The 18,849-nt window shown below is 39.6% G+C and overlaps 1 protein-coding gene across 1 annotated transcript in view; it reads right to left on the bottom strand.

The window, feature by feature from the left end:
- The window catches only part of NUP210 (nucleoporin 210), a 90,084-nt gene that overhangs the window by 4,136 nt on the left and 67,099 nt on the right, over window positions 1–18,849 (bottom strand). The window contains exons 29-39 of the mRNA XM_081177234.1: window positions 17,938–18,023; window positions 15,100–15,274; window positions 12,087–12,262; window positions 10,241–10,458; window positions 7,881–8,017; window positions 6,986–7,109; window positions 5,560–5,706; window positions 4,510–4,757; window positions 3,196–3,412; window positions 2,380–2,475; window positions 2,195–2,275 (exon numbers count right to left, since the gene is read on the bottom strand). Of these exons, the coding sequence (XP_081033360.1) occupies window positions 2,195–2,275; window positions 2,380–2,475; window positions 3,196–3,412; window positions 4,510–4,757; window positions 5,560–5,706; window positions 6,986–7,109; window positions 7,881–8,017; window positions 10,241–10,458; window positions 12,087–12,262; window positions 15,100–15,274; window positions 17,938–18,023 (1,705 nt within the window). The remainder of the gene's footprint in view (window positions 1–2,194; window positions 2,276–2,379; window positions 2,476–3,195; window positions 3,413–4,509; window positions 4,758–5,559; window positions 5,707–6,985; window positions 7,110–7,880; window positions 8,018–10,240; window positions 10,459–12,086; window positions 12,263–15,099; window positions 15,275–17,937; window positions 18,024–18,849) is intronic.

The following is an 18,849-nucleotide window of genomic DNA, read 5'->3' as shown; positions in this document are numbered from 1 at the left end:
TTCCGGGTCATGTGGCCAGCATGACTAAGCCACTTCTGGCAAACCAGAGCAGCACACGGAAACGCTGTTTACCTTCCCGCTGGAGTGGTACCTATTTATCTACTTGCACTTTGATGTGCTTTTGAACTGCTAGGTTGGCAGGAGCAGGGACCGAGCTCGAAGGATTCGAATTGCCGACCTTCTGATTGGCAAGTCCTAGGCTCTGTGGTTTAACCCACAGCGCCACCCGCGTCCAAATGAGTTGGTACCCAACCCTATAATCTCTCTTTGCAGGTCTTATGACTATGAATCTTTCATGAACGAACACCTGCTGATGTAGTGCTAAGTGTGGTATGCTTGCACAGAACGAGGTCTGCTTACAAAATTAGACTCCCCCCCCCTTTTCTCCGCCTACCACGTGCCCCCTAAACTTGTTCTCAGAGTTCCCAGAATCCCCCGGAGCAGATTTTTTTTGGGTGATATTGCGGGGGAAGAAGAAGTGGGAGATATCCCATTGCACACATGAACTTCATTAGGTGCACACAACAACTTAGTTGAATCCTCCCCTTTATATATGAAACTTTTATCAAGCAATTTTCAATTCAGTAAATAGGACACTGGGAGAAGGTTGAGGTGGGGGGGGGCATTTTGAAAGTTAGTGGCAGAGGTCAGTGTCATATGTAGCCAGTATGGTTTTAATACCACAAAACAAAAATTGAGTATTACTTTTTTAAAAAGTATCCATTATTCATTTAAAATCATCTCTAAAGGAGGGATACAAGATTATCAGCATTTGATGTTATTGTCTTACTACTGTGTAGATTTTGTTTCAAATACAGTACTCAAACACAATCCGTTCCAGAAGTCGGTTCAACTTCCGAAACGTTCGAAAACCAAGGAGCGGCTTCCGATTGGTGCAGGCGCCCCGGAAACAATAGCCAATAACCACTTCGGATGTTCGGGTTTTCAAAAACATTCGAAAACCAGAACACTTACTTCCGGGTTTTTGGCATTCGAGAGCCAGTTTGTTTGTCAACTAAGCCATTTAAGAACCAAGATTCCACTGTATTATGACTTTTGAAAATAATTCCCTTAATATAATGTGAGATGGCTTGAGGGATATCTTCCTTGAACTATTGGCAGGATGTAACATTGTAAGACTGATCACTAAATAACAATTTTGAGAACAAATCAGGCAAAATGCCACGTCAACCAACTATTCTGAATAAGTGTTCTACCAGCTAAGACCTATTTCTCACAAATAACACTTCAGATTGCAGATGGGGTCTCGCACGACTGAAAACTCCTCCACAAAAACCCCAGCAACACTCCTCCATACAGAACATTAGCACGTCAGGTAAAGGCTAGATTAGAGTCCTTGTCCAGGTTTCCATGGTGAGAGAAGTTGTTTTCTATGGAAGAACATGTGTAGACAATCTGAAGTAGGAAAGCTCAGCCACATTTTATCAGGTCATTGAGAACTAGCCTTAAGATGACAATAGGTAGAAAAGCAGCTGGGGACCTACAAACAGTGGGTGGGGAAAGGGATCAACAACACTTTTCCTCAATGCGATTCTGCTCCCAACATGCAACCTCAGGGGCTGCTTTTCACTATACAGATAGCAGCTGAAGAAAGTCTACGGATTTAGTGAAAATGAAAACTTTCTTTTCCCATTTCCAAATGTTGTGTTCTGTGAATGAGAACCACTGCAACAGGCAGGGGCAACCTTTGACCCTCCAGACACTGTTGGACTCCAACTCCCATCATCCCTGACCAATGGCCATGCTGATGGGAGTTGGAATCCAAAAACACCTACAGCCACAAGTTCCCCATCCTGCTATATAAGAAAAAAGAGGGGCAAAACATCTCTTTGGGGTTTATCACGAGCTGATTGACTTTCTTTGTAAGTTGTGCCATTTTAAGAAGAAGAGAGGATTTGGTTTAGTATTGCAGCTCTTCTTGTAGTTTCCTTTCATAAGCATGGAACTAAAATTAGTCTTCCCATTGGCTCAGAGGAGCCACAATTAAATAAAAATCCTGTGTGGGATGATAAGAGTCAAAATTGGCAAGTTTCGGTATCCTGCAAAGTACAGTTATGCCACTTGGCTCAGGCAGTCTACTCTGAGGGGAACACTGTCCCTTGCTGCAATGTTTATGCAGTAGTTTAAGCGAGAAAAGTTTGTTTCAATTTAAAATGGTTTAAGATCTGCTTACGTTGTCTATGCTCAGGACTCGTCCTTGGGAGAAAAGCTGGGTGAGTGAGCTGTTCCTTTGGTGAAAAAATAGCATAGTGCACTGAAAGACATGGCAGAACAAATTGGCAGAAATTAATTTGAAATCACATAAACTTTGAAAAAAAATAAGGGGGGAGGGATGCTTCAGAACCCCTTGACACTTACCTATTACTGTAACAGCCATCCCTGCTAGTAGTGCAAAAAGTGTGAAAAACATGGCTTGATAGGAATCAAGGAAGTGTTGGAATAAGCTTGGTTCATCTGAAGATCATATTGAAAAGAAGATATATGGGTATCCATGTTATAAATAGACCTAACACCCTAAACTGGTTTGAATCCAATTGTGCTATCTATTTAAATAACACTATTTGATTATTTCAAAGTAACATTTGGAATGTGCATGCCTGTGATAGTTCAAAAATATTTAAATGTCAATATTAATTGCTTTCCAGAGCCCCTGAAAATGTTATACCATTATCCTTAAAATATAGCTTTAAGGAATTATCAGTTAAGAGTATGATGCTGTGCTTCCTGAGAGATCAATGGTGAGTAAACAGCAAAAATTCCCATGCATGCACCCAAACATAATTATGCACAAATTGGTGCTTTCCCAGGTTGCTCATTCAACTAAAGCCATAGATCTGATGCCACTCTCTGGGTCCCCTCCCTTTTGTACGAGCTTTTTGGAAGCACAAAGACCTGCCATAGAAAGGAAAGGTTCTGGGATGTTGGTGAACACAGAGGCATTGAATACCAAACTGACACTGAATTTCTGAACTTTTTCAAATTAGGAACATTCTTTAGGCAATAAAATCTATGTTCTAGCAATGGTACACTACCACATTTGCCTACATATAGCTTTGGAGATAAAACTTATGCCAATCCAGCACTAAAAACGCTGACGTTTACAATAACACATTTAATATTTTTTTAAAAGGGACTACTACAATGGAAGGTATAGATATAGAAAGAGAAACTTACGTCTCACTGATAAGGGTCTGTCAGATACATAAAACATTGTCACTGGGATTGTGATAGATTGGTCAGTCCCTGTGCTGGATATAGTAAGTGTAGTAGACAGAGACCCTTTGCTTGCAAGTCTTGGATCTGATAAGCTGACAGTATATGTTACATAACTAGGCAAGCCATAGGACCTTTCCTTCTCAAAGGCCACCACCAGAGGCGAGCCAGATTTCACCTACAAGATAAACACGTATTATTTACTGACAGCACTCAGAGATAGAGAAAAATTGTACTGCGGGATTGTATCCCCTCTCTTGATTTGTCTTTGAACCACTTGAGTCCTGTGTCAGACACACAACCAAGACAGATCTATTCGATTTTTTAAAAAATGTTATTTTCTTTCCCTCTTCTGATGGCACTTCCCTGTTAAAGAGAACCCTTCCCCTGGAAGAGTCAGCTCTCACAGATGCTCTCTAGCTGCTTGATAGACACCCTCTGCTCAAGACGACCTGCCATACCAAGCTGGACAGTCTTTTCTCCAAGTCACGTCAGCTATGCATTTCTTGTATCTCTTTCTAATGGTGCCTCTATGGATTATAGTTTAACATCTGCAGCAGAGTACTATGTAGAACATTATTCTCTCTCTCCTGATATTCCCAAAGGTGTGTTATGGTATCATAAATCATTTTTGGTCTTCATTTGTTCAAGTCCCTTGCCAACTCTACCTTTCTGTATTAAAAATAGGGTAGCTAAAATGCAAATGGTATTCCCCCCCACCCAACTTATGAAGCTGAATACCAATATGAGTATTTGTTTCCTTTAATGACTGCTTAAATTCTACTTCACACCCTTGGGTATATTCACATAAAGATGAACTTCAATTAATTTGACTTCTAATTTTATTAGCTTACTAATGTAACTAATTAAAGGAGAATTTGCACTGGGTGGCCTAGATAACACCCACCTAATTACAGGAAATCAAAACAGTAACTATGTGAAATATATGTGCAGAATAGTGTAGTGCACAGATAAAAGCCCACGCTGATCTAAGTTTGTGCCTCCTTTGACTTCCTTTCAGTGGTCTCTTTCAGTGAATAAAATACATCTTAAAGTACCTGTTTTAAACTTATTTTTAACTTTTCATACAAAGATTGACAATATGATGGATATTGTCTTTACACCCCAAATTTCTGTTACTGCCTGAAATCCAATTTGCTTTGAATTTTTCATTGCAGCTCAAATGTTGCTGTATATTGGACTGCTGTGCGTGGTATCCACATTGGCTCATGGAAACATGACATTAACAAATTGAAAATACCGGTCATGACTTACCACAAGATTTTCAAGAATTTCAGTGGCTCCAAATATCTTCACATCAGAACTTGTGTAATGATTGTTCAAGGCAATTTCAGTCTGATTAGCGTAAAATCCCGGATTAAATGGCACTTCGGCACTGATCCACTCTGAGAAATGGCTGCCTTGGACTGAAGCTGTTACAACAACAGCTGTTTTGCTCATACTCAGTTGTTTTAGCTGCTTGTCCGCCAGTCTGTGCATTGTGATGGAACAAGTATAATGCCCTAAAGAACCAAGAACAATTTGAATAATAATAGCTTGTTCCCGCTCAGTGTACACTGGTACCTCGGGTTGAGAACTTAATTTGTTCTGGAGGTCCATTCTTAACCTGAAACTGTACTTAACCTGAGATACCACTTTAGCTAATGGGGCCTCCCACTACTGCTGTGCCGCCATGCACTTTCTGTTCTCATCCTGAAGCAAAGTTCTTAACCCAGGGTACTACTTCCAGGTTAGCGGAGTCTTTAACCTGAAGCGTCTGTAACCTGAAGCGTCTGTAACCCGAGGTACCACTGTAGTTTTCTACACTGTGTTACTGTTGAATGTTTTGCACTCCAGTCCTAAGCATGTTTATTCAGAGGCTCAGTTAATGTCAATAGGGCAACCTTAGCATGAAAACACCACAGTCAACGTCGTATGTAGAGTTGACATAAGAGACAGTGTTCTGTGCTTGCAAACTGAAATTGACATAAGCGAAGAGCTTTCCAGGTCCAATGTTTTGCACTGTTTTGAAGCACTGAGAAACAAGGGTGTTTGCAAACACTGAAAAGCAGCTTGCTATCACCTGCTGTGTTGTCTTCACTTAACACTGCAGTTCTAGCCAATCATCATTAAACTTGTTTGGCACATTTGTATCTCTATATTCCCATGTCGCTCATTATTACTTTATTACTTATGTACTGGATTATTATTTTTGCTCCCTCAACTCATTACTCAGTATTATCTTAACAGGATAAATATAGTACCATAGCATGCACGACGGACTGGAGAGTGCTTGGTGTGATTTGGGGCTTCTTTTTGTCTTACCTGAATCTACATCAAACCCAGGTTCTGCTGCAAAAATTTCAGAGGCTGGAAAATCAAATATATCATTGTTGAAATGAAGTTGGCAACTGATACTAGATTGGGGCCTCATTTCTTCAATTACTTCAATCTGGGCGGGTGAACATTCTCCTAAGGAAAATTGTGTAAAAGAATTAAAATAGAAGAAAAACAAACATTTTTAAAAGAAATAGCAGAACCTGGTAGTAAGAAATTTAATCTTTAACTGTAATCTTCTTTATACCATTAAGCATATAAAGCAAGAGACATTTACTAGAGCAGGAAGACTTATACAGCTGCCTTTTCTCACCTACGACATGAAAGCATTTAACACCGACAGCTTTACAACAATAATTATTGAGAGTGAATGAGGTATAAAGTGTTGTCAGGTGATAGGTCATATTAAGCCACAGGTAATTTCACTTCATTTAAACTTTGGATCAAGGCCTTGTAACCAGCAGGCCTGGTATACTATGGAAGTCTCACTAATGTGTTTTCCAGAGGTTGTCAAGAAGATAAATTGTGTCATTTATTATTGGATTGAAATGAAGCACTGGTTCCCTTGGACATGTATTCAATATATCAGAAAGTACTGAGTGCTCGGCATTGCATTGTTAAAATATGCTTGCTTGTTAATCGTTAAACGTGTGTTAAATGGCACAGAAATTACTATTTATACTTTCAACATGCACCCATCTGAAATACTTCTAAGTAATTTTTAGAGGTATATGTTCTCAGAGCACCCTCCCAAACTCTAAATTAAGTTCTTCAAAAAGAATAAAGATCAAAGTATTTAACGATCACAAGTTTGGCAGATGGTTGGCCAAATGCACTCATTCAAAAATTGCCACTCTTGGTGAAAGGAGTAGATGATTGTGTTCCCCTCTGCTGATCATATAAAGGCATAATTGAGGCAGGATATCTGCACGTAAGCATAGGTGTACAATCATGATTCTTATTTTCCTCTCCTGTTCTTTAACAAGAGGGAAGGATCACGCAAGGTGGGCTTCCACCCAAACTAGCAGAAGTGCAGCAGCACCCAGTTTATTGATTTATTAACGTCATGTTCTGCTTCCCAGTAAAGCTTTCAAAATGGGTTACATTTAAAGGACCCTAAGGGGGATTATGGGGCATGTATGAAATACATGTCTGTGTTGAGGCTGAAACCTTGCTGTTTTTCCATGAAAGGTATGTGCTCCACTAATATTGAACATCATTAATTCAGCTAAGTGAAAAATTACATATGCCCTAAAATAATTATTTAGATGCCTTCCCATAATGAAACTCAACAAGCTGTACACAGAGATAATAAATGGTGTAGTATTTATACATAAAATTAATGTTACATAGAAAAGCTTGCCTGTTTGGTCCAAGTTTTCACACTCAAACATAATGTTAATAAATATGGTACCTTTCAGATTTTTGCTTCCATGCCCAATTTTAACTACAACTTTCGAAGTTAAAGTGCCCTGCAAACTTGTTTTCATTCCACTTCCATGCGTTGCCACAATCTTTTGAGGTACATTAATCGACACCTTGAAGGAAAAATAAGAGATCATACTATCACTTATTTATGTGGATGCAATTCCCACTGAGACACAAAAAACGTCTGTGCATAAAGATCTGGCTATGCAGAGTCGAATTAAATGACGAATGTTCTGTCTGTGCAAGCAACTCCCCCTCTCCTCCCCCATGTGCTGTTCTTGGGATTCTCTAAGCCCCACTCCAAGCCAATTTTGGGGAGCAAGTGGAGGGAGGTGGGAAGAAAGCCCCATTGTACAAGCAGAAGTCCTTGTGCAGAGCTTCCACTGGCAGGGCTCGTTGGGAGAATCCTGCCCACAGTACTTGGAAGACAGAACATTTTCAGAGCAAAATTGTAGAATAGCTTAACCTCACCAGTGGTTTAATTCACCCATACCACTTAGTCAAGTATAGAATACTAATATGTCAAAGCTATTTGGAATTTAGAAGCATTTTAGCTTTGCACAGATGAAACTTGTCATATAAGAATAACAGACGGATGCAAACGTAATATTAGGTGACATGGCTGCTTTTGACATGGATGACGACTAGATGGGATATCCACACACATTTTATTAGAGGTTTTCCTGTCAACAACTCTCCTAAAATTCTTTAAACTGTTTGCAGATCAAAACTTAAAGACGCTTTTTAAACCTGAAGAAATTTACCAAGCAATTTGGACAGCTGATGAGAGAAGGACACTCAGATGCTGCATATACTTCCTTTTAGTCACAGGAAGTCTCCACCCAGAGCAACATGACAAATGAAATTCAGAAGTGTCTCACCTCCCGATAGGTCTTAAGCAATCCATGGACCTCATAATATATTGTAACAGTTCCAGAATTCCTCGCTACTGCTACTCCTGTCTTTGGATCAATCTGAAGAATACTATTTGAAGAAGAACTCCATGTTCCTGCCAAACCTGTGAAAAATATATAATCAGTTTAACTATTGCTACATCAAGTTATTTCACTAGTATTACTCAAGAAGAACACCTATTGCATGTAACATGGAGCTTGATGCTGATTCTGAAAATTAAATGTTAAATGTGCCATGGCTGATACAAACTGAATAAAAATGTGTGCAGGCATATAGAGTGTGAGATCACTTTTTTTTACAAACAGGGGCAGACACCCATCTAGTGAGGAACAATGATTTTCAAGGAAAAACATGGGAAGGCCTGGCCTGGTGCATTTGTTCATCTTTTGCAGCAGCCTGCAAAAGAGCTACATCTACCCTGCTCCGATTTCTGCTTTTGTCTTACATCCTGCCTAAAGCCCAGCATCCGGTTCAGTCACAGCAACTGCCTTAGCAAAAGCCACAGCACTAGTCACTGCTGCCACTCAGCCAGGAAGCAGACAGGGGGATTATCTGGCCATAAAGAGTATGGTGAAGAAGTCCTTCAGAGTTAAGCTTAATGCTGCTCTACTCATTATGGGTGCAACATGAGTCCTGATCAAAATTGCTCCATTGCACCGACATGGTGTAACACTTCTTCTTCTTTGGCGATCACTCGTAGCCGAGTAAGATTGTCTTCAATGAACACGGTCTTAACAGTGAGTCCATAAGTGACTGTGGAGGCCAATTCTGGATCCACACGTCCTTCCACAGTGGGGACATAGGGTTCCGTGTGGGAGTTGATCACGGTGAGGGTTTGCCAAACGTGCCTTCCTCTTAGCTCGTTTCTCCTTTTTGCCCTGCGTTCGTGCTTCTTATTGTCTTCCAAAGCAACTACTCTATTCCCAGCTTAAGAATGGAAAGCAAAATACCAGTGGACAACAAAAGAGGTTTAAAGACACTCTCAAGGCAAATCTAAAAAAACACACCATAGTATAAGCACTGATAACTGGAAAACACTGGCATGCGAGCGCTGCAACTGATGTAACACTAGTCATGTACTGAGGGTGTTCGTTTTTCCTCCAAGGAAGTGCAAACGTCTGAGAAAAACACAGTTTGTGATCCAATGAAGAAAACTGCCCCAAATGGCTTGTCTCATAGCTCTAGCCTACATGTTGAGCAGTTTAAATGACTCCCAGGTGATAGCTGCCTCTAAGAGCATAACACTATTTATAAGCCCAAAGCATCACTGATAGAAAAAGGGGCCTTCCAAACCAGACCAACTTTGAAAAGTGGGGATATGACTGGCCCAAGTGATATTCATCTGATTTCATTTAGGGTAATTGGATTCCCCATCCCAAAGGGACTACTATAATTGTTCACAAAGAAGTTGTAACATACAACTAGCAGAAGATAAACAGTAAACAGGATTTAAAACAAAACAAAACTGAAGAACCAGCAGCATTTGCAACAAAGACTAAAGGCAACAAGGTAAGAAGTTTAGAGTAAACTAGCTAGTCTTCCCACTGCACCAACCACACACACACACACACACACACACACACACACACACACGTAGAGCAAGAGGAAAAAGGCAATGATAGAAAACTTAACAGGGCTTCTTAACCAGTCTGCCCACTTTATCCCAGCCTAGGTTACATAAAAACTGCCCATGGATGGCGTATTAGCTTTCTTTGAAGTACCTTTTTTCTGGTACAGTGGAATTACTTAGCATATTTCAGAAGGCCACATTCTCATCCATGCATTGTGTGGCCTGTCCTCCTAATCAGCATCCTGGCAGGCTCATGCCAACACCAGCACCATATTAGTTTTAACCCATCCTCTGAAATCTGTATATCACTCTATGAATATTCTTCTTCAAAAATTATATAAATAAGACTGCCATCACTTCGGCTCTCTGACCTGCATTTCTTCAAATTTGATTGTCTGCCTCATGACCTACTTCACATAAAAAGTGGTCCCTCTAGTTTTTCCATATACGTATAACAAAATTCAATTATATTACTCCTTTAAAGATCAATAGAAATGACAACCATTCAGAGCAAAATGACGTATTGATTTGATATAGTTAAAGACAGAGGAGCTGATTAAATTGGTTCATCTCTTTAGCAGGGATAGGGCCTGACATTTGATAGTAGAACAACATAATGAATAATGTATTTGGTTGTTTTGAAAATGTGCTGCATCTATAACTGTATGAAGTTTCCATGGCAATTTAATGTTGCCATACACCCTATTTTATTGTCACAATTCTCAGTTAGTGTCAATTATTATTCTGATTCCTTACCTTCTTGGTTTACCAGTGAGGAAGTTAAGCAAAGGACGTCACCTTTGACAATATCTCTGAGCTCAGGGTATATGGCATGTTGCACAGGAAGAGGCACATAATCGGCAATAATGCTGTTCTCTGCATCCCATACTTTAAGCAAACTTAGTCCGACATTCATTGTTCGGACTATTAACGTGTTGTTGGAGGCTCCTTTCCCTACCTGTACAAAATCATCTCTATAGACAAAAAGTAGTGAATAATTTAAAAAGTGGTATCCAAGGAAATAAGAGCATTTTATTATATCCCAGAATCAAGAGAAGTCAAAAGACAGCAGATCAAAATAGCCACATCCCTCACATGCTACAGAAAGTTGTGTTAACATCTATATTTCCCAAAAGCTAAACATTAGGAAGGTATTGAACTCCAACACACAGTTCCTTCTGCAGTATTTCCAAGCAAATGTACATAGTACCAGATACCAGCCACTTATAAATAATCATTTTCAACTGATAAGAGTCATTTGCATGCCCAGGCACAGTGAGTCTGCCGCCCCTGAGGCCGGGTGTGTGGACAGAAGTTATAACCACAGTTTTATGTTTTGAGATCAAAACAGGCCACATCTTGATTACTGATGTAAGTAGGCTTTGACATAGGCATTGGGTGTGTCCCGAAATATCTAGCCCACCTGCTAGTTGATTATTATCGGGAGTTAATTCTGGGTTAGGATTGCCCTATGACATACATCAAAGAGGTGCAACCCATCGGCATCACCATTTTGGAGAGTGCTATGGCCGTCTGGGTGTTCAGGCGGAAGAACCTACCCTGGGACTCTTTAGTGGGATACCCTGATTCTATGGAGGAGTAGGCTTCCTACCCACCCCCTCTGCCCTTGACTAGGGATTCAGCCTAATGACTTATCCACCACAAGTTGTGATGATTGCTATGAGGTAAGCAAAAAAACCTAGGCAGCCCAATTCAGCTGGAGGAGAAATTACTGCCTGGTCATGAATACAGCAACCAGTACTTCCATAGCAAGGTCATACCCCCAACACACTCGTGCACCTTTGGGTGGAGTTCTAATGCTGCAGGAGGGTAGAAAGGGTGGGAGATCCTGTTCTGACTGAGCTGTTGGGTCTGTAGGCAGTCTTAATTTATGTGTAAGGGGCTGACCTGAGTGAAGACTCCCATAGGAGTCCTTGGTCAGGTGCACCCACCTGGGACCTGACTTCAGGCCCACCTGTGATTGAATAAGGCCAGCCAGTGAATTTGGCCAAACCCCACAGCCAGTGGGAGAGGATGTGATATCTCCCACTAGCTGTTGGGGAGCTGGAAAAGAAGACTCCATGCAAAGACACTGGGCTGCAATTGCTGTAATATGCCAAGAAAGGATCAGCAAACTTTATAAATTACTAGTATTTGATGCTCAGTAAAATGGCTTGAAAGTTCTGTGAACAAGTGGGATTTATGGCAAGTAAATGTGTTTAGGATTACTATTTAATCCAACTGGGAAAAGACACGATTTCAAGGCACTGATTTGGCCTGAGCAGATTTAAATTTTTTTGTTTAAATAACTTTTAAGCAGTCTCCTTTCTTTTTTCCTATACACACAAAGCCTTGGAGTAATGCCATGGAAGACGTGCATTGATCACTTTCCAGACGAGTGGTTTGTTCAGATCATATCATATCAAAGCACCAGTATACCAGCTTTAAATCACACTTTTCAGTTCTTTTATCTGTTCACTGAACATGTTTAAACAGCTAACCCAAGGGGGTCGTCAGTTGCTGAGGTATCAGTACCTCAGTATCTCACATACTCAGCTATTTATATCTCCTGTAAAATTAAGCTAATTGTATAGACAAGTACCTGTTGACTGCAAAGCTAAGCACAGAATTTTGTGAATGGAAAGTATCTCCAAAGCTGTCATGGAAGTAGATGGTCAAGGTCAACGTCATGCCCAATGGTAATGCCAATAGTGCTTCATGGTTTTGTGTACGGAAAATTGGGTTCATGGATATTCTCATGTAGGAAATAGGAGCCACCTAGGGAAATAGGGGAAAACAGAGTATGAGATTGTTTTTCCTACTGGCCAAATTGCTTTTAAGTCATCATCCTTTAATATTTTTATCTTTAACCCTTATTGCACTCCTAATAATACTCCAGGGTTGTGGAATAGTGAGTATCGCCTACTCACTGCATGGAAGGTGGATTATTATTATGCCACCAGAGTTCCGAAGCTGTTTTATCTTTCTAAATTTAGTGTGTGTATATAGGAGTCTACATATGGGAACGGAGGAGCAATTTCGGATCCAGATCATTATGTAAAGATCCTAAAGGTCACGTGTTTCATTTTCTGTGCACCCAGGTCCCAGTTTTACTCTGATTTGGATGATTCCCAGGTTACCCCACTCCATGAGGGGGCTTCAACACCATTCTATATCATCTGATGTAGCTTGTCCATAATCCCCAGACTCCTAGGAATGACTTCCCCAGGCCAGTCCTGCTCCCCAGTTACTCAGGAGTGTGTGACCACAGAATCAGCACCTTAAAGATTGTCTAAGCTGTCCCAAAGGGGCAGAGCCATTTACAGAGAAGGCCCTAACAGATGACTCTGGTGCTTTGTTGAAACATTATCTTCCTTCGCTCATCCAGCAAGGCCTCCTGCCTGGCTGCCTGGCTTAATTCTAATAGGTTCTGGTAATCACTATTACTTTCCCCTTGAGCCCCAAGCTCCAACAGAACATGAGAATATGATGATTTATTTTTTAAAAAATCTTAAGCTCTGTAGATGTACAAACTAATTAAGCAATCCACAAAACCTCATGGGTAAGAAGAAAAATGCTTATATGCCTCATTAGACATATATATATATGCTGTAAAATAAAAAGGATTTAAAATAAAAATGTATTAGGATAGGTTCCACTAAATGTACATGGACTCATATACCTTGCTATCATTAACAGGTCCTTTTGTAAATAAATTCTATAGTGAATATGGTATCAAACAAACTTCTTTCACAGACCTGTACAACTTGTGGTCACCAAGCTGAACAAGGCTCACTATGGGCTCATTAATTCACTGCTTTTGCTGCTTGCTTGGGATTGCAGAAACAGGTGGAAAGTAAGGAACCTGGTAGGCCATAATACACCCCATGTGGTCTTCAGAAGCACAATCCTATGTGTGCTTATTCAGAAGCAAGCATCACTGTGTGATTAACAGGGCACACTCCCAGAAGTGTGCAAATACTGCAGCCTAAATAGATACGCAGCAGTATTAACTTGCAAGGACCTGTCAAGTCAATGGATTCACAAAGGATTTATTATGAGACTGCATTTTTGTTATTAATTAATGAAGGCAAACCTGCCTGACTTATTTAGGTTAGCTTTCAAGAAGAGAGAAAGGGAAAAAAGAAGATTTTCTTTGATACTGCTCTGGAAAATAAATGAAGGAAACAAAGAAACACCCCCCCCACACCTATGAGAAACCCTTCCTCTTAGTTTACCTTGTAGCAAAGAAAGGCCTTTCTCCTTTTTCTTCCTGAAGAGGCTCTAATAGTTTTACATTTTACTACAAAATGTACACGTACTCTAAAATGGTGTTTTACTAGCTATCTGGGGCAAAGGATATATATCATAGTTGTTTGGTTTGTAATATCCAATAATAGCAGAGAGAGCTGTATACACCAATATTTTAAGCCATGTCTTGCTGCCTCTAAAATGCTGCTAGCTTCATGCCAAGTCCAGCCGTTCCTTTTCAACCATGCATTCAAGTTGCTTTTACATTTAACTCTCTTGACAAGTCTGATACTACTACAGTGGTACCTCGGGTTACATACGCTTCAGGTTACAGACTCCGCTAACCCAGAAATAGTACCTCAGGTTAAGAACTTTGCTTCAGGATGAGAACAGAAATCGTGCTGCAGTGGCGCAGGAGGGCCCATTAGCTAAAGTGGTGGTTCAGGTTAAGAACAGTTTCAGGTTAAGAACAGATCTCCAGAACGAATTAAGTTCTTAAAATAAATAAATGATAACAACAATTTATATCTGTTGCTGATTTTTAAATATATATATCACTTTTTATGTTTTAAGTAGTTATATTATGCTCTTTTAGCTGTGAAGCACTTCCTGGCAGGCCTTTTTGTCTCAAAAGTCTGTATTTCTTTAAAAAAAGTGATTTCTGCCACATCCCCCCATTGGTGCAACTAGCTCATTTAATGAGCCAGTGTGCAGGGACGTAGCAGACTTACCCCTCGCCCATGGAATGCCAACAGAATAAGTCATGACCAGTGCAATGATGTGTATGGGGGCACAATGAGCCTTTAATTAATTAAATTCTAGTGGGAATATTTCAGCTTCATCTTATTTTAGAGGCTTAGTTACCCCCATTCAGGACCAGGGAGTACCCCACACATGCTCTCCCCACAACCACAAGGAATATGCAACTTTCAAGAACAAATGCTTTTACAGGCATGGGAACAGTTACTTATTACAGCTTATACAAAATGTTGCTTACACTTCACATTTATTTTTACAATCTATTTTTCAATATATAAACTATTTTTTAGTATATCTATGTCCAGCAAAACAGGTTCATATGTTAGTCATGTGTACACATATTTTCTCAATTTTGGTCAGCATTGTTACATTTAATTTTTTCCCAATAAGAAATGTCAAAGTTTTATTGCAGAGCAGCACAAGTGCTTAGCCATTCTGTTAAAACAGAATTGATGGCTACTCTTTTGCACTTTCCAAGCTGAAGTTACAATTACTGTCTCCAGCTGGAATAATGCGAAATTACAATTTTAAATCAGAGGCAAATAGCAGTCGCCATTCTAATCTCCTTGAAGAGAACAGGGGGGGAAAGAACACAAAAACACTACCTTGATAGTGACAGTAAGGGTCTGGTTGATTCCAAATGGCTCTTGTGAAATTACTTGTACTGTTGACAGTCCTATCAAGGATCCAGAATTAAGGAGGCCTCTCTCATCAATCTGCACCACAGGAACTCTATCCTGACCATCCAAGACATGGTAAATTAGAGCAGCAACTCGGTCCCTTGATAAAACAAAGAGAAAAATAAATAGAACCACTTTAAGACTCTTAAAATGCAAACCTCAATGTTTGCAACATGATTTTATATAAGCCATGTTGCCATATGCCAGCACACCACTGATTTGCTGTTGAATTTTTATCTAAGATTCAAGGGTTCAGATTTTGATTTCAAGCATCCTTGTAAGACGTCTTATCTGTGCTTATGCATATATTACAATCCACTTGCTGTTTGCTGCCCTGCAGTGTCATCATTCACTGATGTAAACTTGATTCAGAATACTAATGGACAGGACTCCAGGATGCTGCCTGCCTTCAGAGGTATTTCCTATAAACAGGCTTCAGAGTAAGATTAGTCTGCCAGGTTCAGAGCTGGTATTAAAAATACACAACAGGAACATGACTAAACAGAACTTCCTGGAAATTGTTTGTACACAACATTGATTTTAAAAACGTCTCTCCATGGCATTGCTCTATTAATAATAATAAATAGTGCAAAGGCTAGTAATATGACTTACACATATTCTATGCAGCACATGGCAGTACTAGCTGTTTTATTCAACTGGAAATATGGGTGTTTTATATAAACAAATGCAGTAAAATACCAGTATGTATCTTAAAATATCTGCCAGATAGCATAATCTGGTCCCCGAACAGAAAGTGTGAAGCTGTTGGGATTTAATCACACAAAAGAGAGCTTTTTGCTCAGTAGACATTTGCTTTAAGAAGCACTTCTATTTCAACAGAAATCACTGTGTGTGTTTTTTAATATAGCCAAAGAAATGCACAGCATCTAGAAGATCTTCCCTATCAACTTGAACTTCATCTTGTCAAAGCAGCACAGATGATTCAGCCAAAGATGACACAATAAGGCCATGTTGGAGGATTTGTTTCGTTTACAAAGCCAGACTCACTCAGTGTCCATTTTCAAAGGCAGCACAAATCTATGGAGATGATGGGCCTTTTACGCCCTTTGAAACAGAGACAGTATGTCTCTCTCGCTCTCTCTGTGTGTGTGGTCTCCATAAAACATACTACATTGTCCCCCCCCACTTTGTAACTGCTTCTCCGGACAGATTGCCTAACTGCCATTTGCCATTTCTTTAAAACGATGGCAGTTTCCCCTTCATGTTCTAATATGCCAAACTGACTCATCTATATTAATGCTACTGTCCTGAAAGAAATGGTTTTCTTTCACTGATTTTCTTTTTTCATACAAACTGAAATTAAAGCACTCCAAAAGTTCTTAGAGATGTTCCTCCCCAATATCTGGAGGACTTTGTTTTTGCTACTACTGCATATGCATTCGTTAATGTGTGCACCCTTAAGGAATAATTTCAACTGAGTTAGATTGAACATGCACGGCTTAATTCAATAGCTATTCCTTAGGCATACATGCACAATGCAATCAAATAACTGATTTCTGGACACTAAAACTTCTTTGGGAGACCATTTATCCTAAGTTGTCTGTATGTGTGAATCTCTAAGGAAGTGTAATTTGAAATTATACCATAATTATTTGTAATTCATCATTTCAAGTGTTTCTTGTTACAGTCCTATACACACTTACCTAGAAGAAAGCCCCATTCAGCTCAATGGGTCTTTTTTCTGAGTACAGGATTGCACTGCAAAGTGGATATCAACTTTTCCTTTTATATTTGAAAATGATTACATTTTCCTAAACATAGCTGAATTGAAAATACTTGTAAGGACAAGTACTTGAATGCTAACTACCCATAGTAAACAATCAGAAGCTTAGTAAGAAGCATAGTAAGCAATCAGAAGTTTCAGAAGCTAGAATGAGAACTATCAACAGATTGCCATCTGTCAAAAACCCATTTTCATTTATTTTAGCTATTAACATTTGTTAGTCACCTTTGAAAGAGCTTTGAAAGAGCTTTGCTCCATGTGACATATAAAAACACAAAGCAAATTCTAGAAAAAAGCTAAAATGAAACATTTAAAAACATGCTTACAGTGGTACCTCGGGTTACAGACGCTTCAGGTTACAGACTCTGCTAACCCAGAAATAGTACCTCAGGTTAAGAACTTTGCTTCAGGATGAGAACAGAAATCACGTGGCGGCAGCAGGAGTCCCCATTAGCTAAAGTGGTACGTCATATTAAGAACAGTTTCAGGTTAAGAATGGACCTCCGGAATGAATTAAGTTTGTAACTCGAGGTACCACTGTAGTTGGAACAGATTCCCTCAGGAAGTGGAGTATTCTCCTTCCTTGAATGTTTTAAAGCAGAGGTTGGATGGCCATCTGTCATGATGCTTTAGCTGAGTTTCCTGCGTTGTGGGGGTGGGTGGGTTGGACTAGACCCCCAGGGTCCTTTCCAGCTCTATGATTCTATGAAATTTCAGAGGTTGGATGGCCACCATGCTAGTTGGTTGCAACACTACCACCACCACAAAATGGCAATTTGAAGACTAACAAATAGGCTTTCATGGTCTAGAGCTCACTTTGTCAGATGCCTTTATGAAGGGAGATCTAGTCCATGAAAACTTATGCCACAATAAACACATTCTTTAGAGTGCCACAAAACACTTCCCCCCGCTTCCTCCTGGTTTTCCACCCCCTATGATTTTGCTTTTGGTTCCACAGTAAAACTATTATTATATCAAATCATTTATAAGACCAAAATGTGAAAAACATAACCACTAACCTGTTTGTCTGAACTTTAAAAAAAGAGTTTGGCGACATTAGGATCTGTCCTACTTCTACTCCCAGAATAACTAGTTTCTCAAATACCTACAAAATGAAGAAATTTTTTTTTCAGGCTTTTACAAAAGTAGCAAATAGATGCATGTACTAGTCAAATATGAAACCGCTGATCTCCTAACAAAAATATGTAACTTGTCCTTATGTGACACCATCTTTATAAAGAGATCCAAGGGGGATCCTGGAAATTACAGGCTAATTGACTTAACATCTGCTGTGGGAAAACAGTGGAAATCATTATTAAAGATAGAATTGCAAAGAAAAAAGCAAAACAAGTATTGCTGAAGCATAACCAGCATGATTTCTACAAGGGTAAGTCCGGTCTCACTAATTTTTTACAGTTCTCACAACAGAGAGATGTAAGATGTGGGGTGATAAGATTTGAGAGAGAAGAATTCCACTTGTGGGGTACTTTTACTAAAATGAATGGGAACCAGTCCCAATTGCTACTGCAACAATAAATACCGCAGATGTTGTATAACTATCATGGTACATAAGAGCCAAACAATTTATTGTTCTTATCTTTCTAAATGTATGACATGAATTTTCTCTGTTTCCTATGTGCTAACAAAGACACAACTTCAAAACTGTGAGCAGATGACTGCTCCATAGCAAATATATTTGCTTTTAAAACAAACAAACAGACAGACAGACAGACACAGACATTTAATGTTACTTAAGAGTTAGAGAAAAAACAAGGGGGCTGGCAGGTTAGCAGCAGTCTTGGATATTCTGTTCCTATAAGAAATTTGTATGAACACCAGTGGGCCATAATCTGTAATTTGATATCCAGTGTACTTCAGTGTGCAGTAGAGTCAAAAACATTTCTACCAGCACACATAAGGAACACATTCTC

The sequence above is a fragment of the Podarcis bocagei genome, assembly GCF_964188305.1.
Source record: "Podarcis bocagei genome assembly, chromosome: 2".
NCBI classification, from domain to species: domain Eukaryota; kingdom Metazoa; phylum Chordata; class Lepidosauria; order Squamata; family Lacertidae; genus Podarcis; species Podarcis bocagei.
The sequence above is the reverse complement of the archived record's forward strand: the minus strand, read 5'-3'. Positions and strand labels throughout refer to the sequence as shown.